We start from the raw sequence: 27,601 nt of genomic DNA, 5'->3' as shown, positions 1-27,601 counted from the left end.
CAAAGTATTCAGGAAAGCAAATTACAGTCTTTGGAGATTTGCTTTGTTTGTTTAAGAAAAAGTAACTAAAAGTTACTGAAATGAAAACGATGGCTTTCGTTGAACGACCAAACTTATGAAAGATAAATCAGGACTTTAGTTAAGGATAGTGCCCTCACAATCGGCACCCTTTAAACATTCTTGAACAGCAGAGATAGAAATCTAGATAAACAGTTACCTTGTTATCAAAGAATCTTTTCTGAATTAAATAATAATAATAATAATAAGAAGAAGAACAGTATGCCTAGTTGGAAAACATGTCTCTCCTGTAACAACCAGCACTTAGCCGAGGTAACAATCAAAAAAGGTATCTTCCAAGGAGAAACCTCTGTTATTTGTTATAGCTCTGATTCCACTTTCTGTAGTCCTTTGCAAAACCAACAAGCACTATGAGCGGAGAAAGAATGGACCGCCTTCTCTTCATGGATGATTTAAAACTGTTCACAAAAACAGAGCCTGAAATGGAGAGGCTGGTTGAGACTGTTCAAATGTGCAGCAAGGATATAGGGATGGAATACGTATCTCAAAGTGTGCAGTGCTTATTTTGAAGTGGGGGGAAAAGAGTAAATTGTAGGGGGATAAAATTGTCAAACAGAGAGAGAATGGAAGACCTGGATGATGATGGGTACAAGTAACTTGGAATCCTGGAGCTGGACAATATCTTGCACAAAGAAATGAAAAGCAAGGTCATCACTGCATATTTCAAGCACCTCAAACTTCTCTTGAAATCAAAACTCAACTCAAGAAACCTTGTGACTCTCATCAACATATGGGCTCTTGCTGTAGTCCGCTATAGTGCACCCATCCTGAAATGGACACAAGCGGAGATTGACCAACTTAATTGCACTTATGAGGGACAGCTAAGTTTATCAAAGTATCATCATCATCATCATCATCATCATCATCATCATCATCATCATCATCATCAGTTTAACCTCTTTCCATATTTGCATGGTTCAGATAAAATTCATTGAGGTAGGTTTTCCACAGCTGGATGCTCATACCTGTTTTACCTAAGTTTTACTTTGTAGTAGTTTCAAATTTAGGCACAAGGCCAGCAATTTTTTGGGGAGGGGGTGAATTGATTAAATCGATCCCAGTGTTCAACTTGTCCTTATTTTATCAATCCAAAAAGGATGAAAGGCAAAGTCGACCTTTGTGGAATTTGAACTTAGAATGTAAATCCGGATGAAATTCCACTAAGCATTTTGTCTGTCATGTTAACAATTCTACTAACTTGCTGCCTTGGTTCTACCTTATAGCAACATACATTCACACACGCACTTCTTTATACTGTTTCACTTTAAAATGTTTAGTTTTGGAATTTATCTGTGCTGGATTCTTAGCAAAAACATCTGTCAATTCCCTCTGGGATGTTCTTTGACTGTAAACTTTTTTTTCTCCTTACAAGAACATGAAATATTCAGAGTTGGAGGTGCCAACCATTTCATCCAACAAATAAAATATATTAGAAAAATTTAAATTAATAATCACTTCCTTGAAGAAAACTAAGCTGCTACTAATACCAATATTTATTGAATTTTGAAATGAATAAAACAAACAGAACATAAAACAGTAGCATGGAAAAATAAATCAATTTAAATCAGACTGATAGTTTTGAAGATTTCGTTATTTAATTAAAACCATTTTGCAGAACAATTAACGAATGATATTAATAAACATGCTGTATGAATACAAAATGGTTGTAGTGAAATGAGCAGATTTAAAATATATATACAAAAGATGAAAAAGTTGATAAAATTAAAGTTCTAATTAAAAATAGAGATTTAGCCAAATGTAAAACATTTGGTGTAAGTTAACAAACTAATTGACATAACTCAACAATGATTGTTATTATTTATAATCAGGAGCAAGCATAGCTGGGTGGTAAAGAAGTCTGCTTCCTAACTACAATTTCAGGTTCAGTCCCACTGCGTGACATCTTGCGCAAGTGTCTTTTTTTATGGTCCTAGGCCAACCAAAGCCTTGTGAGTGGATTTGGGACAGAAATCGAAAGGAAGCCTATGGCATATACATGTTTGTATGTGTGTGTGTGTCCATGCACATACGCACACACATGTACACGTATACACACACACTTCAGCAGTGTAACTACACACCTGCTGTTGATTTCTTTTCCTTCCTTGGACTTTTCCCCTTTCTCCTTTCTGATGAAGAGCTGTGCTTGGAAAGTCAAACTCTCTCCTTTCACCGAGTGTCAAGCTGATACATATCTTATACATGTCTTCATGTCTGTTTTTATGCATTTATTTGAATTGACTACACACACACACACACACACACATATGGGGAGTGAAATATAATTGATATGCTTGGATTATTTTTTTGTTATAGTATGTATCAGTAAATACATTTGGGACCTCACTTAGAAGTCCTTTAACCTTTTAGCATTCAAATTATTCTGTCAAATGTAATGTTTGTTTCTTCAAATTGTTTTGAATTAATCGTACATTATCCGATAGTTTCAAAATTTTGATGATGTTATTCATCATCATCATCATCATTTAACATCCGCTTTCCATGCTAGCATGGGTTGGATGATTTGACTGAGGACTGGTGAACCAGATGGCTACACCAGACGCCAATCTGATCTGGCAGAATTTCTACAGCTGGATGCCCTTCCTAACACCAATCACTTTGAGAGTGTAGTGGGTGCTTTTTACGTGCCACTGGCATGAAGCCAGTCCGGCGGTACTGGCAATGGCCATGCTCAAATGGTGTTTTTTTACGTGGCACCTGCACAGGAGTCAGTCCAATGTTTTATTCACAGGCCACTGGCACAAGTGCCAGTAAGGCGAAGCTGGAAACGATCGCGCTCAAATGGTGCTTTTTACGTGCAACTGGCACGGAAGCAAGACCGCTGCTCTGACAGTGATCCCACTTGGATGGTATTGTTAGTGCTCCACTGGCACGGGTGCCAGTCATCGAATTTGGACCTTGTAGGGTAGATGTGAGAGGATAAATCTGGCTGGCTTGAGTATAAAACAGATAGGGTATTTGGGCTGGATACGGCCAGTTTAAATGCTAAAGAGTTATATCAGAAATTCTCAAACTGAAGGAACTAGAACTTTCTCAAAAAATAAAATTAGTGAAATCTTTTAACCTCCAGACACTAATTAATAAGGAAATAATTGAATTTACATCCAAATAATTCTTCTTTTTTCCCCTCATAGATAAATTTAAGTAGTTTAAAACAAAAACTTGTGAAACCTGACCAATTGTCTCCTCCACTTTTCAGTTTTCAGTCATCTTCTGTGTCATTCTCTTTCTCTAGGACATTAGGGTGCAATGTAATTTCAAGCAGACTGAGTGATTACTTAAAGCAGGGGTTCTCAACCATTTTTTGCCAATGGACCCTTTGATTACTATTTTATTGTAGTGGACCCTCATAGCCATTCGATGTTAAAAAACTAGCTTTACAGAAACTTCTTTCAAAGTCCCTATTCTGTTTTTCATAACTTCTCTAAGGAGAACTATGTAAAAAGTTAAAGAAAGGAACTTAGCTGTTTCTTGAAATTTTTCAGGGGTCCTTAAAATACTATTGTGGATTCCCAATTTGCTATTTCGTTATGTGGACCCCCCCAAAAATCTTATATGGGCCCCCATATGGTCCCTGGTTGAGAATCACTGACTTAGGATATCTCACTGGTTCTCATTTGTTTTCACTATCATCAGTTGATGTCTGCTATCAATGCTGGCATGAGTTGGACTGTAGCAAACTCATAAGAGGCGGAGAGAGAACGTAGGTTGGTTTGCCTGAACACGAGAAATTATTGATTTCTCATTGGTTAAAAATTACTGCCCATATCCGAATTCTGAACTATACCTTGTGAAACTACCCTCTTAGATGGGTTAGAGGAACATGGCTTGCACATACATCATATTTTCATATACCAATGTGTATACATATTTATATTATGCATGCAAACATAGAACAGTGCTAGCTGTATTTTAATTTAAGGCAGTTTCAAAGCCATATATTAATTTTATCTCATTTTCAACTTGGTTTCTATGGCTGGAAATCCTTCCTATAATCAAACACTTTGCAGAGTGTACTGGGTGCATTTTATTGTGTGGCTGTCTTATATCCCATTCAATTAAAGAGGTCTCTATTACTCTATGATGTATTTGTTTGTTCAAGGACCAAGAAGGTGAATACAAGAAGAAAAAAAAACATCACTGACAGTAATGGGTTGTTGGTTCAGTTACAGGAGATAAACTTGCCACAAAAGTTCTTTTACATATTGGCTGGTTGGTTGCCATTTGCATAAAATTGTCTTTTTATCCTTTAAAAGTTTATTTAGAGGTGGGTGTTTATGATAGACTTTATGATATTATTTATTCACTAAAATTGGTTTTTAATAAGATCTTTGGCTAGAAGCAAGAAAAAAAGGACAAAAAAAAAAACTAACAAAACTAATTCATTTTGCCTTTTAGCATTTTCAAGTAGAAGCAGCATGTCTAATATTGTATAATATAGTCTGTAGTGAAATGAAGCTATTCACACAACTTTTAATCATTTAGAGGTCAATAGCAATTATTTCCAGATTAATTACAAGCTGTTCTTTTTTTCTGTTCAGAATAGTTCATGTGACATTTGTTCTCAAAAATTACTGTTAAAGATTTTCTATTTTATTTAAAAAAAACTAATTATGGTTCCTTTCTTTTGTCTTCTCTATCAAAACATTTATTTAGTAATTCAAAAGATTACTGCTAAATTAAAATATCTTCTTTAATCTTTATTGAGTTCATGCATCTAACTTTTATGTTTGGGAATAATTTTTGCATGTGATAATTGTTTAGTTATTAAAGACACAAAACTTTAAAAGCTTTTCTGTGGAAAAAAAAAAAAATTCAATTAAGAAAAATGTTTTATTTTAATTTTCAATTAAAATAAAAATTTTACATTTATTCTGATACAAATTAACTACGCAATATCTGATTTTAGGAAAATGGATTATTATTATTATTATTATTGTTATTATTATCATTATCATCATCATCATTATTGTTGTTTAAATTAGACACAAGTTACAGATTAGACAATTAGACACCAGTCACAAGGGTTGGTATAGGTCAAATAAAAATACACAGTTCTTGATTAGTACTTTATTTTATTGAGTCCAGAAGAAATATGAACCGAGAACATGATGATGATGAATGGGCTCCACGACCAAATTAATTTGAGAGCCTTTGCATTTAGCCATCAGCCTACGTAATACAGGGTCCTTAATTACTTTGATGGTTAATTAGTGCATTTCTTTACAGACAAATGTTATATGACATTTCTCAATCATCAGGGAAAATATAACAATACACACACACACACACACACACACACACACACACACACATATATGTACATATGTATAAATACAATACACATGCACATATACACATATGTATAAATACAATACACATACGCACAAGTACTTTTATTGTTAGCACACCAGAGCACTGCATAAAATAAGCTCATTATTGCTATTGTTATTATGATTATAAAAATGATGATGATAGAGTAACCCATGTGGCAGAAATATTGTGCATTTACAGCAATAATACTTATTCATGCAAAGTAACTTAGTAAGAAAATTCAATAAAAGAGAAAAAAGATATACCAAATTGAGAGCAATAATATTTATACCATGATGGAGAAAAGACACAGCAGCTAAAATGAAGAGACACTCAAAAATAAAGTTGAACTTACATCGTGAAATACGATAACAACAATATTAGCCAGTCTCCAAGTAATAATGTTGTAGAGATTGCATTTCAAATATAGAGATGGACTTTATTTTTGAGCCTCCTTGTCTGAACTAAATCTGTATATCATTACATACACATACACACACACATATATATATATATATATACACACATACATAAACACACACATACACACATACACACACACACACACACACACACACACACACACACACACACACACACATATATATATATATATATACACTCACATATATACATACACACATACATAAACACACACACAAGACGTACATATATGCACACATGGTTAAAGAAAAAAATCGCAAGGGATATTTTTTTTTAAAAGTAAACAAAGCAAAAAAAAAAAAAAATGAAGAATGATTATATAATTTCAAATTTCAGTCTTGGAACATTCTCCATCTTTTAAATTATTTATGCCAAGAAATAGTTTGATAATTCACACAAGTCTAATATCTAGAAAGAAAAAAAAAAACAATGAAAATCTGCCTTTGGGAAAAATATGTAAGATAAATATATAGATAAATCAATATCCACTTTTGAACAAACCGAGATGAGACTGTTGACAAAATACTACTCCAAAGTCTGAAGAGACTAGTTGTCCACATATACTGATATTTAGATTAGGAAATCAACTGTTGAATTCTAAAATTCTGTTTGTTACCACATCTTATTCTTTAAGTTGTTCTCTGCATTAAACCCCCCCCCCCCCCAACAAATTCCTGTTTGCATTCTTTTGTTGGACATATAGTTTATTTACAAAAAAAAAGTATTATTTTCTCATAATTTTTCAAATGTATTTCTGAATTTAAATCTACTGAAGAATTACTTACTCTGTGTGTGTGTGTGTGTGCATGCATGTATATGTATATATATATATATATATATATATATATATATGCATGCATGCATGTATGTGTATATATATATTTATATATAAAATGGAGCTTTCACTGAGCTGACAAATCAACAAATAGTACCTACTATATTGAGTGCGTGTGCATGTGTGTGTGTATATATATATATATATATATATATATAGGTATATAAAGCTACTCTATGTGTGTGTGCATGTTCATATATACCTATATCATCATCTCATCATCATTTAATGCCTGTTTTCCATGCTGGCATGGGTTGGACAGTTTGACAAGAGCTGGCAAGCGGGAGAGCTGCCCAGACTGATTATCTGTTTTGGCATGGTTTCTATGGCTGGATGCCTTTCCTAATGCCAACCACTTTAGAAAGTATATTGGGTGTTATTTTAATGTGACACTGGTATGGCTGCTTTTTACATGGCACTGAAATGGGTGTTTTTTATGTGGTACTAACATTGTCTGTCTGTATGTCTGTCTAAGTAACTATCACATCTACTTTCCCTTTTGCCAATGTGTGTATCTGTTTGCTTTCACAATATTGACAAGCATTTAAACCTAATAACTGGAAAACAAAAAAAGAATAACCATATTGCCCCAGCATGGCCTTAAGTGTTGGTCTAGAACACATAAAAGATAAAAGTGTAACTTCCACAGCTTTTTGTTAACTACATTCATTTCACTTTAATTTAAATATTTATCAATATATCTTTTAAAGCATAGATTTATAGATCTTCATGACATTCTTTCACTATGTAAAACATTTTGATCGTGCCTGTGTTTATAAAAGACAAATGCAGAATAATATACAGAGGTTGGACAAAATAATGGGAACACCTAGCATCATAGCATCATAATTTTGACATATCTATAAAACCGTCAAAAGCTTGTTTCTTTTTATGTTTTTTGATTTATTATTAGTGTTGCTTAATATGTTTCTACGGCTGGATGCCCTTCCTAATGCTAACCGCTCTGAGAGTGTAGTAGGTGCTTTTGTTGTGCCACCGGTATGGGGGCCAGTGAGATAGTACTAGCATTGACCACACTCAAATGGTGCTTTTTACATGCCACTAGCTCGGTAGCCAGTCAGGCGGCACTGGCAATGATCATGCTCGAATGGTGCTTTTTATGTGCCACCAGCATGAGAACCAGTCAGGCAGCACTGGCAATGATCCAGCAATATATATATATATATATTTACTTGGTGACTTTGTTGGTGTTGGTAACATGTAAAATGCACTGGTGCCACATAAAAACACCCAGTACACTCTGTAAAGTGGTTGACATTAGGAAAGGCATCTAGCCATAGAAATCATGTCAAAACAGACAATGGAGCCTGGTGCAGCTACCCTGGTTTTACCAGCTTCGGTCAAACCATCCAACCTATGCCAACATGGAAAATGTATGATGATGATGATCACACACACATGCACACACTCTTGCACACACATACATATGCATGAAAAATATAACTTAGATAATTTCAAAAATAATCTGTCAAGTCACAGATTCCCAAAGTAGAAGTGATGTGTATAAAAAGCACTGAACTACACAAAGAATGATGAATCGGTGTGTCATCATCCACAGTGCTAAGGTTATGATGTTTCCCAAGAGCACAGCATTGGACAACCTTGAAATCAGAAAGATAATTAACAATCAGCCCATAATTGACTAGATTAGAATGGAGATGGCTTTGGTGAAAGCAGGGTGTATATTTTGTAATAGGAGGGTTGGAAGAAGTTCATGGATATGCTACCTGTGTTGGTTATAAAGGGGTATTTTCTTGCTCTGTACCAAAAGAAGACCGTGTGAAACTTGCACAAGTAGTATGAGATGATAGATGAGATATTGACGGTGAATATGAAAAGAATCTGCAGAACTGGCTACAAAGACGAGTTAAGAGCAGAAAGATGTGCAATATTAATTTGAATTAAAGGGAATGCATATGTAAAACGAGGAAGGAACTGGATGTTAAAGACGTTAGAATATGTTTACAGAAGAGATGAATATATTGCTGCAAAAGGATTAGTGTTGAATAAAAATGAGGTTTGAGTTGATATTAAAAGATATCTCTGTCAGACAAAGAGCAAGGAAGATACAAAAAGAAGAAGCAAAGTTAGATCTTTGACCCTTTGATACTTAAACCAGCTACATCCAGTTTATGTGTTCTATCTTCTTTATGTTCAAACTGGCTAGATCTAGCCTCTCACACCTACCCTACCATGTCATTTTAAAAATAAACAATCACATCATTGAAATCTCGAAGCTATAAGATAATGCATGATTAATTCAAAACAATGTGAATCAATAAGGGCTACATTTGAATAAATAATCTGAATGCTAAAGGGTTAAAGTATTCACCCTTATAACTGTGGTGGTGTAAGGTTGAGAAAAGTGGAAATTAACTGTTTTGCAAACCTGTTAAATTTAAGACTAACTGTTGAAGAAGTGGTGGTGGTAGTGATGATAAATGGGAAGTGTTAAAACATGTACCGAATGAATTTATACAAGAAATATTTTTAGATGGAATACATTTCTTGCTAAATCCTTTCAGAAACAATTATAGTAACTACATCTTTATCATACAATGCAGATATACATTATTTATACACCTGTTATCTAGGTGTGTAATATAAAGATGTTATCTTATTATGTAATCAAATAATCTAGTATAGAAGCACATAATGGCTGAACAAGATAGCATAGATAAATAGTTTAGGTTTATAACATAGTCTTTGGGATAAGCACAGAGAAAATATTTTATTTAGCTTCTGAAATCTGAAATTTACTAATAGATATATTGAGATATTACTCCATAGTTTGATAATATAAATTTGTTGAAAATAATTTCCTATCCATTATCTGAATTCTTTTTTTAGACAAGTTATTATTAGAAGACCAGAAACCTATTGGGCTATAACCTATGTTTTGAGTTCCTGCTGCAGCAATATTTCAATATGTATATTCTTTGATCATTTTCATGTCATGTGTAGGTGTTATGTTTCTATAGACATTCAACTGTACGGAGTATGATTGAAGTAAGAACATTTATTTCTATGCTGGCAAATTTCTAGCAAGGTACAACCCCAGTTAACTTGCTTGGGAGTAAACAACTAATTAATTGATAGTTGAGTGGGTGAAAGTATTTTTGATGTCTGGAACATTAAAGAAAAGTTAAAGTGGATCAAATGTATGTGGAAAACAGGGGGAGAAATATTCGTTGGTAACTAATACAAACTTTTAAATTAGCGATTGTAAGACATCATCTATGGAAGTGTAATTCTATCATACTTATCAACCTTTTAGTGATTGAATGTCTAGCTAAGAATATTGACTTGTGTGTGTATGTATGTTGGAGAGAAAGAGAGAAAGCGAGAGAGAGAGAGAGAGAGAGAGAGAGAGAGAGAGAGAGAGAGAGAGAGAGAGAGAGAAAACAAGTGTAAAAATAAATTTTTATGTATGTTCAGTACATTCTTACACATATTTCATTGACAATAATATCTATTATGTAAGGAAATACTTTATGGATAGAATACATTATTAAATCATCAGAGATTGCATAACATGAAAACAGCTTTAAGTTATAATGACCCTTGGACAATACTATGGTATGAAAATACATAACAAGTATGCTGAAATGAGTCAAAGAATTTACTTAAACAATTGAGTGATAAGGGTTGAGAATTTCTCTTATCACAGAAGAGAACTCCAGTAAGACACATGAAATGATAACTCATTTGCTCCTCAAATAAGGATCTGTTTAAGTGTTCTAAACACTGGTTATATGTCATGGTCAATACAGTGCACTATACAAATATATAAACAGTAATTACCATAATTTATGGTAGTTTTGACTTTAAGAGTCCCTCCTAGCATGAGGCATTTATGTATAGTAATGCCCTTAATATAAATAAATATATTTATAGGGAATAATTAATAAATTTTTCCCTTATGAGGTTTTTCACGCTAACTACTTGATAAATTCTTATAAAGATTTTATCCTATATTTAAATTGTATATATATATATATATATATATATATATATATATATATATATATATTTAAAATCTACGATTAAGAGGCCTATCTCCTCGCTGACGGTACCTACCCACCCCTACCCATTTTCCTTTATTCAAAAATTCTTATCGCTCCTTTAAAATTATGGCTTTTAAGTGTTGATTTCTCAGCCCAAGAATTACAGCGTGATGTGCTGCTTGACTGGTCCCCCCCCTATCTCTCTCTTTATATATATGATGACGATGATCTTTTCTCCCGCCATGCCTCTGTCTACCCCTCCATCCTCTCTAAATCAGTCCCTCTCTCTCTCTCTCTCTCTCTCTCCCTCTCTCTCCCTCTCTCTCTCTCTCTCTCTCTCTCTCTCTCTCGTAGTTTTTCCTTAAGGTTTTCAGGTTCTGGGTATATATAAATGAGAAATCCATTCTAAATTATCTCAATCTCTTCTCCGCTGACATACTACGACGAAGTCTCCAAGATGCAGATAAGATAGAGATTTTTATTTATTTACGGCCTCAAACATCTCATACCTTTCGCGCTTTCGTCTGCCCTCTATTATTTATCTTGTCTCTCTCCACGAAATTCAATTGAATTCAGTTTTTGTCTTAAATTCATACTTATTCATTTTCTAAGCTTCCTAAATTCATGCTACGTATATATTCTATTCACCTAGATTTCATTGCTCTTTTAAAAATTACGATTTATGCATTGTTGTCTCTCAAATATTTAAAATCTACGATTAAGAGGCCTATATCCTCGCTGATCCCACCCCCTCCACCCTCCCACCCCTCCACCGGAAGTGCATTCCTCTGTCATCCTGTCATCCTCGGCTGTCTCCCGGAACCCATCTAGTGGCCTTGGCCATCCTCTCCCCAACCTTTGGGTAGCGCATTAAGTTTGAGTAATGTTTGCAGGTTGTAGGTACTGTTTTGCTTATGAATTCTTCCAATTGCAAGTTTTCTTTTCAGGTACACGACAGTTTCCCCCTTTCCCAGGCTACAGGCCCACACCCCCAACACCCATACTGTTAGGATTGGCACTCTCAACGTCGGCACGCTGAAAGGTAGATCTGGTGAAATTGTTGAGATGCTTGAACGGAGACGCGTAGATATGTGCTGCATCCAGGAAGTAAGATGGAGAGGAGGTTCTGCGAGGTTCCTCACAGGCAAAGAACACAGGTACAAGATTTTCTGGGCAGGGAACACTGACGGGGTCGGGGGCGTAGGAATACTTCTAGCGGAGAAATGGGTGGATAAGGTAATCGAGGTCGTTAGAGTAAGTGACAGAGTACTTAAGATCAGACTAGTGCTTCATCATAGATTAGCGACTGTCATCTCAGCCTATGCACCTCAACCGGGGCTACCAGATGGTCTGAAAGACCAATTCTATGACACCCTCTTGCAAACTACCTCGTCGACGAGTGACAGGGACCTTCTCTTTGTGGCTGGAGACTTCAACGGTCATGTCGGACGTCGTGCTGGAGGCTTCCATGGCATACATGGAGGCTATGGCTTCGGTTCCTGCAACGAGGAGGGAACCAGACTGCTGGAGTTCTGTGATGCAACCGATCTTATGGTCTGCAATACCAACTTCAGGAAACCTGCCAGTCACCTAGTCACCTACCGCTCCGGCAGACACTCTAGCCAAATCGACTACATCCTCGCCAGAAATAGGGAAAGAGGGCGGCTTATAAATGCCAAAACCTACCCTGGCGAAGAATGTACCCCACAACATAGATTAGTAGTTAGCGACTTTGGGATCAAGGCAAAACGGGTGCCCAGAATTAGACAGGCTTGGAGGAGAAGGGTGTGGAAGCTTAAAGACCCTGCAAACGGACAGAGACTTAGAGACAAGTTACTTGAAGCATTTAACGAAATAGAAGGGGATATAGCATCATACAACGTGAAAGACAATTGGAGATTTCTGCGGGACAACCTGTTGAAAGCCACCGACCAGATTTGTGGGTGGTGTAAGGTCCCCTCCCGACCCAGAGTAACGTGGTGGTGGAACAAGGAGGTAGACAGGGCTATTAGACAAAAGAAACAGGCTTGGAAGGACTGGAAGAACGGTGGTAGCAGGGAATTGTACCAATGTGCCAGAAGGGAGGCTAGGCGACAGGTTTATTTAGCCAGAGGGGAAGCAGATAAGGAAAGATTTGCCAATGTTCTGCGCCGTGAGGACCAAAGACTCGAGGTATTTCGTGTTGCAAGACAGTGTAGGAGAGAGAATAGTGATGTTGTAGGAGAGAAATGTGTTCGCATGGATGATGGTACGCTTGCACTAAATGAGGATGCAAAGAAAGAGGTCTGGAGATGCCACTACGATAGATTGCTTAATAAAGAGAATGAATGGGAGAAAGAGAGCCTGCCGTATGTCGACCCAATAGAGGGACCAGCTATCCGAGTTGATAGTACCAGGGTAGATAAAGCAATTAAGAGTATGAAGACCGGGAAAGCCCCCGGCCCATCAGGAATCACTGCAGAGATGCTCAAAATATCTGGCGGTGTTGGCTATAGCCTAGTCACCCGTATTACGAACCAGGTGATACACGAAGGAGTCATACCCAATGACTGGTGTAGCAGCATCATAGTCAACTGCTACAAAGGTAAAGGTGACGCTTTAGATACAAATAATTACATAGGCATCAAGCTGTTAGATCAGGTTATGCAAGTTACAGAGAGGGTCATAGCCCAACTAATTAGGGAGCGAATCAATTTAGATGAGATGCAGTTTGGGTTCGTGCCAGGTAAAAGCACTACTGATGCCTTATTTCTAGTGAGACAGTTGCAGGAGAAATACCTAGCTAAGGATAAACCTCTGTACCTGGCTTTCGTTGACATGGAGAAAGCCTTTGACAGGGTCCCCCGATCCCTTATCTGGTGGTCAATGAGGAAACTTGGGATAGAAGAATGGTTAGTGAGAGCTGTGCGAGCCATGTACAGAGATGCTGCCAGTAAGGTGAGGGTTGGAAATGAGTACAGCAATGAATTCCGGGTAGAGGTAGGGGTCCACCAAGGTTCCGTCCTCAGCCACCTCTTATTTATCATAGTCCTCCAGGCAATCACAGAGGAGTTCAAGACAGGTTGCCCCTGGGAGCTCCTCTATGCTGATGACCTTGCCCTAATTGCGGAGTCACTATCAGAACTAGAGGAGAAGTTTCAGGTGTGGAAGCAAGGTCTAGAATTGAAGGGCCTTAGAGTCAACCTAGCTAAAACCAAAATCCTAATAAGTAGGAAGGTAGATAAAACACAAACCCCTTCAGGTAGATGGCCCTGCTCAGTATGTGGAAAAGGAGTAGGTAGTAACTCTATAAGATGTACCCGGTGCAAGCTATGGACACATAAGAGGTGCAGCAACATCAAAGGCAGGTTAACTAGCAAGTTAGTTTTTGTTTGTGGCAGATGTTCAGGTGCAATAAAGACTGTAAACAAACAGGAAACAACTTCTATCTCATTCCAGGGTGAAAAACTAGAGGTAGTCGATAGCTTCCGCTATCTGGGCGACCAAGTTAGTAGTGGGGGTGGGTGCGCTGAAAGTGTAGCTGCTAGAATAAGAATAGCCTGGGCAAAGTTTAGAGAGCTCTTACCCCTGCTGGCGACAAAGGGACTCTCACTCAGAGTAAAAGGCAGACTGTATGACGCATGCGTACGAACAGCCATGCTACATGGCAGTGAAACATGGGCTGTAACTGCTGAGGACATACGTAAGCTCGCAAGGAATGAAGCCAGTATGCTCCGTTGGATGTGTAATGTCAATGTGAATACCCGTCAGAGTGTAAGTATCTTGAGAGAAAAGCTGAACATTAGAAGCATCAGTTGTGGTGTGCAAGAGAGACGATTGCGCTGGTATGGACATGTGGTGAGAATGGATGTGGATAGCTGCGTGAAAAAGTGCCACACCCTAACAGTTGAGGGAACCTGTGGAAGAGGTAGGCCCAGGAACACCTGGGCTGAGGTGGTGAGGCAAGACCTTCGTACATTGGGCCTCACCGAGGCGATGACTACTGACCGAGACCTTTGGAAATGTGCTGTGCGTGAGAAGACCCAGCAAGCCAAGTAAGATCGTTGCCAGTGCCCCTGGACTGGCTCTTGTGCGGGTGGCACATGAGATGCACCATTTTGAGCGTGGCCGTTGCCAGTACCGTCTGACTGGCTCCCGTAGGATTTTCGAGCGAGATCGTTGCCAGTGCCCCTGGACTGGCTTGTGCGGGTGGCACATAAAAGACACCATTTCGAGCGTGGCCGTTTTCGTGCGGGTGACACGTAAAAGCACCCACTACACTCTCTGAGTGGTTGGCGTTAGGAAGGGCATCCAGCTGTAGAAACTCTGCCAAATTAGATTGGAGCCTGGTGTTGCCATCCGGTTTCACCAGTCCTCAGTCAAATCGTCCAACCCATGCTAGCATGGAAAGCGGACGTTAAACGATGATGATGATGATGATGATATATATATATATATATTTTTTTTTATTTTCTCTCTCTGTTTATTTCTCCTTTCTGTTGAAGAGCGTTGGCTTGAAATGTAAAAGACTTTCTTACTTCCTGAGCATTAAGCTAATACATCTTTTGTTGTTTACACACCTGTCTTTGTCTTTTGTTTTGTTTGTTTTTTTTGTGTAAATTCCAACTATATATATATATATATATTTATATATAGTTGAAATTTACAGAAAAACAAAAGACAAAGACAGGTGTATGAACAACAAGCAGGTGTATTAGTTTGATGCTCGGGAAAGTGAGAAAATCTTTTACGTTTTGAGCCCATGCTCTTCATATATATGTATTATTATTATTATTATTATTATTATTATTATTATTATTATTATTATTATTATTATTAATTTAATGTATAAATTACCTATAAATTTTTATAGCATGCTGACTACCTGATAAAAATAATGTGATTTTTATCCTTATATTCTACTATACACACACACACACATGCACACACACACACACACACACACATACATATATATACATATATGTGCATAACTGTGGATTAAAAAAATTGTTAATGAATTAATTCTTCCATGAAAAATAATGAAAAAATAATAGGAAGTGGGTGAAGGGTTGAAAAATGAAAGGATCCATGTCAACATGGGAATTGGAGGCAAAAATTATGATGATGATGTTGCTGTTGATAAAGGTAGGGGACAACTGCTAAATTTAGTATCATGAAATTGAAGCGAGATGGAATTTCTATAAAAGGAAGCTACCTTTTTGGTGCTGTATCCCGTTTTTTTTTTGTTTTTTTTTAGTGCCAGACAGTCAGTTTGAGTGTTCTTTTTAAGTGCACAGACACATATGAGCATAGTACACAGGCAGACATACAGACACACTAACACAGACACTAAAGAAAATATTTATAAAGTCTGCAATGAAAAATAAAAGAATCCAATAATAATAATAATAATAATAATAATAATAATAATAATAATAATAATAATAATAATAATAACAATAATAATTGTAATAAATAAATGAGAAAAAGCAGTTAAAAATACCAAGCATTAACAAAGTATTTCATAAAATGCATGGCAAAAAAAAGATATTTGAAGGAAAAACTTTGTAGTGTTCCAAATTCCATTTAGAACAATCAATCACTAAAAATATAATTATAAAATTAGCCATTGGTAATGGTCACTATTAGCTGCCCATTCATCAGTTTTACCTGACCAAATTGAATTAAATTTACCAATGAAAACAAAACAAAAGGCTGGAATTATATAATTTTAGCAATCTATAAATGATACAGCAATAAAAATTTAAAAGGTTTTTCCATTTTCTTACCTGTCAGAAGACCAGGAAAAATGATTTTAGTCCTAGAATGCTCCATGGTTCTCATAAACAAATCTGTTGAATAAAACAGAGAGAAAATCAATATTATGGGAGAAGAACCACTCTCCCCCTCTGTCAAACAAACAAATGGAACAATTCAATAGTCTTTATACATGTTAGAAATGACTGAATGGAAACCAATGTGGGGAAAAAAGAAGAAAAGATAGGAAATTGGAAATCTGTTCATGATGAATATATTTCTGATCAATAATAGAAGAGGAATAATAGATAAATTAATTCTGTCCAGATATCTGCTTCAAATAGCTAGGATAATATTTCTAATAAAAATATATCTCCCTCTCAGTTCATGTTCTTATATATATATATATATATATATATACGTGTGTGTGTGTGTGTGTGTGTGTGTCTGTGTGTGTGTGTACATGTGTGTGCACAAGCATATGTATATGATGCAGTCCTTGTCCTCATCAGATCCTGTCAACCTACGCAAGCCATGCTAGCATGCAACATGGACATTAAATGATGAAGAAGATTATATATGTATAAGGCTCAGTCCATGGAATAGTGTAAAAAATTTAAGAGGCAGCAATTGGCACAAAAGGTTATGACAACAGTTGTTTGAGATGACAAGGGTGTCATTCTCTTTGATTTTCTGGAACATGTCTGTATCATGAAAAGTGAGCGAAATACTGAGACATGAAAAAGGCTTAGAGAAGACATTAGGCAGAAGAACAAGAGTCTGCAAATGATCCGCATTTACCATGATAATGCACAATATACACGTCTTGGCAAGAGATAAGGCAATTGACATATCCAGGTGGTCAGTGATATCCCATCTGCCATACAACCTGGATCTGACACTGACTTCCACCAGTTTGATCCAATAAAGGATAGCTCTCAAGGACAATGATTTGATGGAAAAGACAACAGGAAAGTAACTGTAAAGGGACAACATAACACACTTGAATATTTTCAATAAAGTTTAAAGAGTTGAATTCATTGAGTTTCCATAATAAGCAATGCATATGCACCATATGGATTGCTTGTTATGTATATGTGCAGATGCATTGCTTGTTATGGAAATTATAACTTTGTAGAGAGGAAGAGTTACTGTTTCAACATTATTTGCTATTTGAATGACTTATGTCAGATAATAAAAAAAGTTAAAGAAGGACACATTGAATAAAGCAGCCTTAGATACACTGTTCTTGACTACAAGATTAGTTAGTCATAGTTGGAAAGCCTTTGATCATAGGCCTGCACAATCAAGGCCTACCATGGGCTAAAAACAACAGCAATCCTATCAATCAGAGACTATACAAGCCAAGTGTTTCTAGTACATAGGCAACCCAGCACAACATTTATATAGCTGTCCACATGAAAAGAGTTAAATGAAAAGGTGGAGGAGGGTTATCAACAGCAAAACTTCGAAATGCTTTGGTTTGGAATACATGACACATTCTATCAAAGAAAATTCACAGCACTTGACAAGTTGGCATTGCTTAAAACTGCCACAATAAAAGCATTTATATCAATAAAAAATGTTCTCTGAACATATTTAGGATTGCCTTTTCTGAACCAGAATAAAAGTAACAAACATCATCTTTATGTTCAGACAATTTATTTTTTATTTTCATGTCTTCTTCTTTTAAGAAATAGTTATTTTTCCTTTTATTCTTGTCATCGTCAATGATCATTTCTGTGAACAGCTGTTTCTTGTATGAAAAACGTCATTTTCAGAATCAAGTGTCAAAGTTTTAATATACAAGAACCTAAAACAGAGTTATATAATGCAGTAGGAAATAAAAAACAAACAAACAAACAAGCAAAAAAAAAAACTTGTATACAATTTATGTCATATTTCAGAATGTTTGATATTTTCTTTTACCCCCCACCCCTACCTGTATGGCTTATTCTTTCCATGCTTTTCTACACTTTAGACAGCTCTCAAGAACAGTGCATCCACAAACTATGGCATTGCATTTAAAAAGAATGGTATTTTAGGAAGCAGACTTAATCTATGAATTGACTTAATACCACACTCTGGTCCTAAGGACAGTTTAAGAGAATATACTCTGTTGCTAGTATCTGGTCAAAAGATAACTTGATATCATGGTGTGTTGAAATGTCATTATGAAAGCAGGCAATGAGTAGTGCTGTCCTAGAGGCTCTCTGTGTTTTTATGTCGAGTTGTGATAAAAATAATTTTACATCACGCTGGAAAATTACTCAATATTTCTTGTAGAGTGCATATTTATTTTACCATTACAAGAAGTGTGACACGGGCCCATGAAGTTTCAACATGCTGGTTTTCATCAGACTGTCACCACTCTCCTTGTAAAACTAATACACACACATACACACACACTGTTTAATAAACGGTATATATTTTTATGAGCTACTAATAGTTTCATGTGATGATATTAGTAGCTCATAAAAATATATACTGTGTTTATTAAACAATATTTATCTTTCACCAGATGGAGTACTTTTTTTGTTGATTCTACCTTCACAAAACAGTATACTAATTATATAAATATTATATATATATATATCATTATCACTGTCATCATCATTTAATGTCTGTTTTCCATGCTGGCATGGGTTAGACCAGGGGGTGGGGAAACTTTTTAGTGCAGTAGGCAAACATTTCCAATGAAAAAGGTTCTCGGGCAGACCACAAGTTCTAACACTTATATCTGTGTAAATCTTGTATATATCTATGTATAATTCGATATACATTAATAAAGATAAGTTTAACACATTAAATTAACATGTAACATCTTCATTAACACTACCACTGAATTTAGAACATTTATATTACTTATGCGCTATTCTATATTTTTCAGCTAGAGTGTAGTTGGGTCTCAAGGGGGCGGTACAAACCTAGCAATATGTGTTTTATAGTGAAAACCACATTTCCATTCAAATGGAACAATTTCTGTTCGAGGCTATCCGTTTTAAGTCATAATGGAAACGCGACCTATGTTGCAAATAGGCATATGAATATTGTATAAATTTTATTATATTTTGTACATATGAGTGTATCGACCTTTGGATGCAATAGAATGTGCTCACAGGTGCAACTGCGAACCTGCAATGTTTAATATTTTAAATTTTTTTGAAAAGCTAAAACAATGCATGTTATAAGAAATAACTCCATGGCTTGTAGTTTGTCTAGTATTTCAATTTTTGGACATGGGGATGGGAATAAAGACCCTCTCCAAGCAATTTTCAAAAAAATGGTGAGTTCACAGCATTAAATCTCTAAAGACTTCCTGAAGAATAGGTTCTAAACTCAAAATATTGAAACATAAGATAAAAGTGCAAACCATCAACTCACATTTAATTGGCTTTTTAAAGAAAATTAAAAACAATTATCTACATCAGACAATGCTTCATGCAAACTATACTACTTATATATGAGAGCAGGATAAGATGGAAGATTTAGTTAAACTCCTTATTGTTGCATCATATATTACATAACCTTTACATGTGTTTCACTAGCATATACAAGTTTGTTGTGTGATAATAGTTACAGAGATGATTGCATAATCACCTTGAAATGCCAGATGATGTTATAATAAAGAGGTTAACTGAATCTTTTGTTTTATTCTTCTCTCAGATATATTCTAAATTATTCAAATATATATAGAATCAAAGATAATCGGAGAACAAATTTTGTTTAAATACTTGACTGGAAGTTGGATATTCATGAATTTCTAAGGAGTTCTAAGCATTAGTTAACTGTAATGCTATTCAAAACAGCAATTATTTAATCTCTCTATACACATCTATACTATCTATCTACACACACACACACACACACACACAGACACACACACACACACACACACACACACACACACACACACACACACACACACACACACACACACACACACACACACACACACACACACACACACAACCACATGAAATTCTTCTACTTTACTCACTCACCTATGACAAACTGTTCTTATTTTGAGTCATACTTTTTATTATCAGTAATTCAATAAATTATTAGACCATAGACTGAAATTGATGAATCTAATGAAGTATTCCTTAATTGTTTTCATTTATAAATTCCATAGAGAAAGTTCATTGCCACTTTTTAAATGACTGGTTTATGTGAGATATACATTCTTCATGATTTAATTTCTCTCACGAATGTTAGTAATAAACACCACCAGTTGTTTTAGCTACCCTTGTCATCCCTGCTATCTCTTATACTTCAATTACCTCTTATACTGTGTCTCTACACATCCACCTCCTCTTGTCTCTCTCTCTCTCTCTCTCTGAAGCCATTGTCCTTGTTATCAACAGGTTCTCTTAGCTACCTCACTTCTATATACTGAAACTGCTTGCACAGAAGTTACTCTGAACTATCTGCACCTGTTAGTTTTGTTACCTAATGACTCTGCAAGCACAGTTAGCCTCTTTCTCACCTCCAAACCTAACCTTTACCATCACAGTCTGTCTCTATAGGACTGTTTGGCCACTTCTTTGGTAAGGCAATCCATCCCACAACTGTTTGCTTCTATGAGCAACCCTAATTAACCTCATCTGAAAATGTACTCCCAACATATCCAGGACAGCTAAGCAGGCAGAAAAACTACCTTCACAGTCGTCGTCATCATCATCGTTTAATACCTGCTTTTTATACTGGCAAAAGTTAGATGATTTGACAGGAATTTGCATGCAGCCAAATCTTCCTCATTACATCTCACTGTCTTAAAAAGCAAAACATATTAAGTAATGCAATCTTAGATGTTTGTTAAAAAAAAAAAAAGAGTAGAGATAAGATGATAATGGCTGGAATACTATTGACCATTGGCCTGCTTAATCAGTCCTGCCCATGAGCTAAACAACAACAAGCTATGAAGGTCCCCACATGGAATCAATTAAGAACCTATCATCACCAACAAACCCTTTTTTTCAGCTCTTCTTAGAAAGCAATATTTTCAGAGTATATTTGGAGATAAAAGGAATGAATAAGAGAAAACACAAACATCGTCTTGGCAATCCTGGTTAATTGAAACACCTTAATGTGTATGTGCTTGAGCTTTACATCAGGTAAAATAAAAGCGTCGAATGGTCAGTTGGCATGGCAATTTACTTTTGCCTTTTGACACGCAATGCAGCTCCTGCTTTACTCCATGGTGTCTTGGACAATACTTTCACGAGTGGATCATATCAATATTCTTTTCTACTCTAAGCACAAGGTCTGAAATTTTTTGGGAGCTGGGGGTGGGCAGTTGCTTAGATCGACTCCAGTATGCAACTGGTACTTAATTTATCGATCCTGAAAGGATGAAAGGCAAAGTCAACCTTGGCGGAATTTGAACTCAGAACGTAAAGACAGTTGAGGATCATCTCAATATTCGTTTTTACTCAAGGCATTAGGCCCGAAATTTTGAGGGAGAGAGCCAGTCAATTAGATCGACCCCAGTATGCAACTGGTACTTAATTTATTGACCCTGAAGGGATGAAAGGCAAAGTTGACCTCGGCGGAATTTGAACTCAGAATGTAAAGACAGATGAAATACCGCTAAGCATTTTGCCTGGCATGCTAAAAGGATCATATCAATATTAATTGATCTTAAGGTAGCAAGCTGGCAGAATTGTTACTGTGCTGGAAAAAAACACTTAGTGACGTTTCTTCCATTTTTACATTCTGAGTTTAAATGCTGCTGGGGTTGACTTTGCTTTCATCATTTTGAGGTTGATAAAGAAAGTTCCAGTGAAGTACTGGAGTCAATGTAATCGACTTGCACACCTCACTGCCCACAATTGCAGGCCTTATGCCAAAATTTGAAACCAATATTAATTGATCTCATTCACTGCTGCATAGACATAGTTAAACAAAGCTAGTTATAAACCTTTATATATGGGTTGGTAACTTTGATTGCTCTCATTACTATGTATCTTTCAATGTAACTATCCTGCTATATATATATATATATATATATATATATATATATATATATATATATATATATATATATATAAATATATATTTATCTATCCATCTATCTATCTAACCATCTAAGTCTACACACACACACACACACAATACTTGCGCAAATCTTCACAATAATATATATATCAATATATGTATTACACAATACAGGAAATATAGAAAATGTTATAATTGACAAAAATAAAGAAACGATACTTCTATATAAAGATAATTAGCCATGAGATTAAACATTAATTATAATGCTTGTATTATCATTATAATGAAGCTGGTAGCAACAAAAGGCTTTTCAATTTGTACCATACAAAACCAGCAGCACATTTATTGCCATTCGTTTACTTTTTTTTGTTTCGCAAAACTAAGACATACAAGCCAACAAAGAAACCTCCTCGTAGTTGCTCAACCTACTAGAAATATCAACTAAATCTCCCTCATATCACATCTGTCCATCTTAAAAATAGGTCAACATACTAAAATCTCAAAAAGTTAAGCCACAGATGCCATTTTCTCCCTTTCTTACATTTGAAAGTGAAACTAATGATAAAAAAAAGACTACATTTGAAGTGGACAAGTGATATTAATTTGCACCCAGATTTAATTTGCAACTATTGAATAAGTCTGTAGGCATTCCTATTCTAGCAACCAATCAGTATTTAGTGCCATGTGATATTAACAGGCATATTTAGTCACTAGATGTAGTAGTAGTAGTAGTAACAGTAGTGACATGTAGCATTATCAGCTAACTAGTATCACCATTACAGTGACAGATACTGTTTCGAAGCCACAACTTCCACTGTCTGAACTTTCTACAATGAATTGCATAAATTTACTTCCCAGCTTCATTTAGATCAAAAGCATGTGGTAACAGAAATGCAAACGCATGTTAGTGTGATGGTATTGCATTGTGTCCAAAGATTATGAGAAAGAAAGAGATTCTTAGATGTGGTGTTAAGGAGGCTGTGATGCCAGTAACATCTGGTGCCTGTCATTTTTATCACTTCTTCATCACTGCAGGGATTTTACCCCCAGCCTGTGCTTAGTGGTTTTAAACTGAGAGTCAGTATGTCCAACCAGATCCCACTCTTCTGACTTGGAGGTCTGACCACAGTGGGTCAGTGGGTTAAGGTGGCTGCAGTGACCAGCAAACTGCACATTTTACATTGGAGTGGCCTTCTCTGAGGTGAATTGTCTTATGGGGCCTGGAGAGCTTCACCTATGCTGGAATTGCCAGAAGAGTGTCAAAGTGGGTACCAGACCACCTGAGGGGCTCCACTCCATGATTTACACACACACACACACACACACACACACACACACACACACACACACACACACACACACACATTACTAAATATGTGCAATGCTGCCATCATAGTTGTATTTAATGATGTTTCAGCATTTTCCATTTATTAGTAATGATGAAATCTCAAGACTTTTTAATTTGTAACATTAAACATTTTGTTGATTTAGATTATCACAGAACTTAATTCATCAAGAAGAAAATATATTTTCCCACACTATGATAATAAATTTATAATTTATTTCATATAACACTTTTGCTTGAATCTATATTTTCTAGACATCCATGACCTCACAGTCAATTTCATTAGCAAATATGAACACGATCATCTGTCACGTAAAATACACAGAAGTAACCAAAGGAACCAATATAAAGAGAACTGCAAAACAACACTAAGGACATAAAAAAAACTTTTATGGAACTCAAAGAAAACAACTTCATGATTTTTCCATTATGAAATGAAATTACAAGACAAACAACACACTGAGAAGGTCGGAGAGATCCCAAACAACAGCAGAAACCTCAATCTATATTGTATCCAATACATAGATATTGCAAAAAATATAATGGATCAATAATAGGCATAACAACATCTCATCTTTCATCTGCTTCATGTTATGAAAATTGAGTTTCACACCGGTCCTTAACAGCCCTTTGAGGCTCAAAAAAGCATTTCCATTTGCTTTTAAATGTATGGCACTTGCATGAGATAAATACTAAGTGATGGGGAAGTGAGGAAACGAATCCATAAATTAACAAGTCTCAGTTGGATAATTTTTTGATTAATATCATTTATTGCGAATCTTAAACAGCTAATAGATTGTCCATGCTAAGGAAAGCTGGGATAATCCGTAGAGTGAGGGATAAAATGCAATAAGGTATTCAGTTGTGTACTGTTTACATTGTGAGCTCAAATTCTGTAGAAGTTGAATTTGTTTTCCATACTTCTTGATTCAATAAAATATATACACCACTTGTGTACTGGTGTTGGTCAAAGTAGTATATTAATTGGTACACTAACAGGTATATCAATAAAAGATTTTGCCTCTGTTAGAAATCAATGTTTAGAACTATTGCGTGTAGCGAACCAGGTAAATGGAGTACCAGCCAACTGACAAGACAAATTTTCTAGGAGAGAAGGTAGTGCTCTTAACTAGGTCACTGAGACTGGTGTGTGGGAGGGAGGACAGTATCCTCAAGCCAGAAACCAGACTCAAAAGTTTGTAACAGAGTGGATTCAGCTAAAGATACTCGTATCATCCAAGTATTAGCCACGGTGGAATTTGAATCCAGAATGTAACAATCCAAAACAAATACCACAAAGCATCTACTGTCAAATCCTTACGGTTTTGCCAATCCACTGACCTGGATTGGTACTTGCACAGAATCAGAACAAACACTTCCAGGTAATCTGTCTAATGCTTTCACAAAAATACTAAGTCATCAACTACAGTGTAATCAGTGAAGGCATATGACTTAGCTGTTTAGGTGTTGGGCTTATGATGATGATGATCGTTTAACGTCTGTTTTCCATGCTGGCATGGGTTGGACGGTTTGACTGGGGACTGGCAAGGCAAGAGGCCTCACCAGGCTCCAATCTGATCTGGTAATGTTTCTGCAGCTGGATGCCCTTCCACTTTCCTTCCAACGCCAACCACTCTGAGAGTATAGGGGATACTTTTTACGTGCCACCGGCATGGAGTCAATCAGGCAGCACTGGCATCAGTCACGTTTGGATGGTGCTTTTTATGTGCTACCGGCACAGGAGCCAGTCGGGGCGGTGAGGGGGGGGGGGGCTGGCATCGACCACATTCGGATGGAGCTTTTTATGTGCCACCGGCATGGTGAGCCAGTCAGGCGGCACTGGCAACGACCCATGCATGAATGGTGCTTATTACATGCCACCAGCACGGGAGCCAGTCAGACAGCACTAGCATCGGCCACAACTATAATTTCCCTTTGATTGTGATTTGATTTTGATTTTGATTTTACTTGGCACAATAGGTCTCCTCACACACGGTGTGTTGCCTGACAATTCAAATGTAAATTACTATTTTTAAATATCACAATGAGTACTTTTTAAATGGGCTGGTTATGCGACACTGGTATAGGCTACGGCTGTGATCTCACTTTACTTGCCGGGTCTTCTCAATCACGGCATATCTTCAGAGGTCTCGATCTTTTGTCATTGCCTGTGTGAGGCTCAACGTTTGAAGGTCATGCTTTATTACCTCATCCCATGTCTTCCTGGGTCTCCCTCTTCACAAGATCATAATTCCTGGATCAAGTAGCGTATTGTGTTCTTGAGCAAGACACTCCATTTCCTGTTGTTCCAGTTGAGGAGACTAGAAACGAGTACCAAATGAGTACTGATGCAGCCATCTCAATCACCTGCTATCACATCTTCAATGTCCCCTTGGGTCAAGCATAGGAGGGGTGGAAAAAAAGTATGTAGGTCTACCAATATATTTAAATTACAAATAGCTTAGTTCATGCAGCCAATATAGGTAGTGTAAGGCAGGAACAAACCATTATTGTAAGTAAGGGAGAAGAGACAGCAGAGTTTTAAAAAATCCTTGTTGAGTGCTTCATTGTCCTGCAGTGTTGAGTTCAATATTACCTGCAGGTAAAAGTTACCTGTGATAGACTGGTGAGATTAATTTCTCAGTTACTACAAACATATAAGGTAATGAAATAAAACATCAATAAATAGATAAGTATATATATATGTGTGTGTGTAAATACATGTCTGTGTTCACTGGATCAAAGAGGGCTACGAATGAATATCCAATATTAGAATAATTTCTTACTTTTGGATTAAAATTTTATTATTATTATTATTATTATTATTATTATTATTATGTTTTATCTCTGCTTTAATTTATACATGCTGCACCCAAGTCTCAACTAGAGACAGCAAGGGGCGCTATCATTATTATTATTTGAAGCAACTAAGGTGGAAAAAGAATATTTTTTCTATTATCATTATTATTTTTTCTCTCTGCATTATAAAAGCACTGGGCTTTATCCCTTCTTATTTGGCTTTGCATAAGAAATGTAATATAAAATTCTCATTTCTCTATTTGGAGCAGCACATCACCAATATTGACAGAAGATATATTTCATAAATAAGACAGGAATCGACAGGTATCACAAAGTTTTAATATTTCATATGTAATATGGTTTGCACAGTGTGTGTGTGTGTGTGTGTGTGTGTGTGTGTGTGTGTGTGTGTATGCATACATATGTACATAAATATATACATACACATATGTATATATACACATATACAAGTATATACATACATATATATACAAATATATATACAAGCACACACATTCTCCCATATGTGTGTGTGTGTGTGTGCATATATGCATAAATATGTATATATATATATATATATATATATATATATATATATATATATATATACACACACATATACAAATATAAACGTATATATATAAAAAAATATATCTACAAGCACACACATTCTCCCATATATATGTGTGTGTGTGTGTGTGTGTGCATATATGCATAAATATATGTATATATACTTATGTACATGCATACACATTTACAAATACATACATATATATATATATATAAATATATATACAAGCACACGCATTCTCTCATATATGCGCGTGTGCATATATATATATATATAGACACTCACTCACACACACAGACACAGGTATATACAGATGCACAAATAAGTAGAGAGAGAATGTATGCATAAAATAAAATGTAGCAAAAATATAAAGGAAACAAAATAGGAAAACAATTTTCTCCTTCTACAATATAGTAATACATAATATA

The 27,601-nt window shown here is 35.9% G+C and overlaps 1 protein-coding gene across 5 annotated transcripts in view; it reads right to left on the bottom strand.

Moving 5' to 3' along the window:
* LOC106884166 (protocadherin Fat 4) overlaps positions 1–27,601 on the bottom strand; it is a 696,074-nt gene that overhangs the window by 181,958 nt on the left and 486,515 nt on the right. For all 5 annotated transcript variants that reach the window (XM_014935404.3, XM_089364268.1, XM_089364281.1 and 2 more), the window contains one exon: positions 16,491–16,553. In XM_014935404.3, coding sequence (XP_014790890.1) covers positions 16,491–16,545 — 55 coding nt within the window. In that variant the 5' untranslated portion in view covers positions 16,546–16,553. The remainder of the gene's footprint in view (positions 1–16,490; positions 16,554–27,601) is intronic.

Source organism: Octopus bimaculoides, chromosome 1 (genome assembly GCF_046866305.1).
Source record: "Octopus bimaculoides isolate indiv1 chromosome 1, ASM4686630v1, whole genome shotgun sequence".
Taxonomy (NCBI): domain Eukaryota; kingdom Metazoa; phylum Mollusca; class Cephalopoda; order Octopoda; family Octopodidae; genus Octopus; species Octopus bimaculoides.
This window is presented reverse-complemented; position numbering and strand designations above follow the sequence as displayed.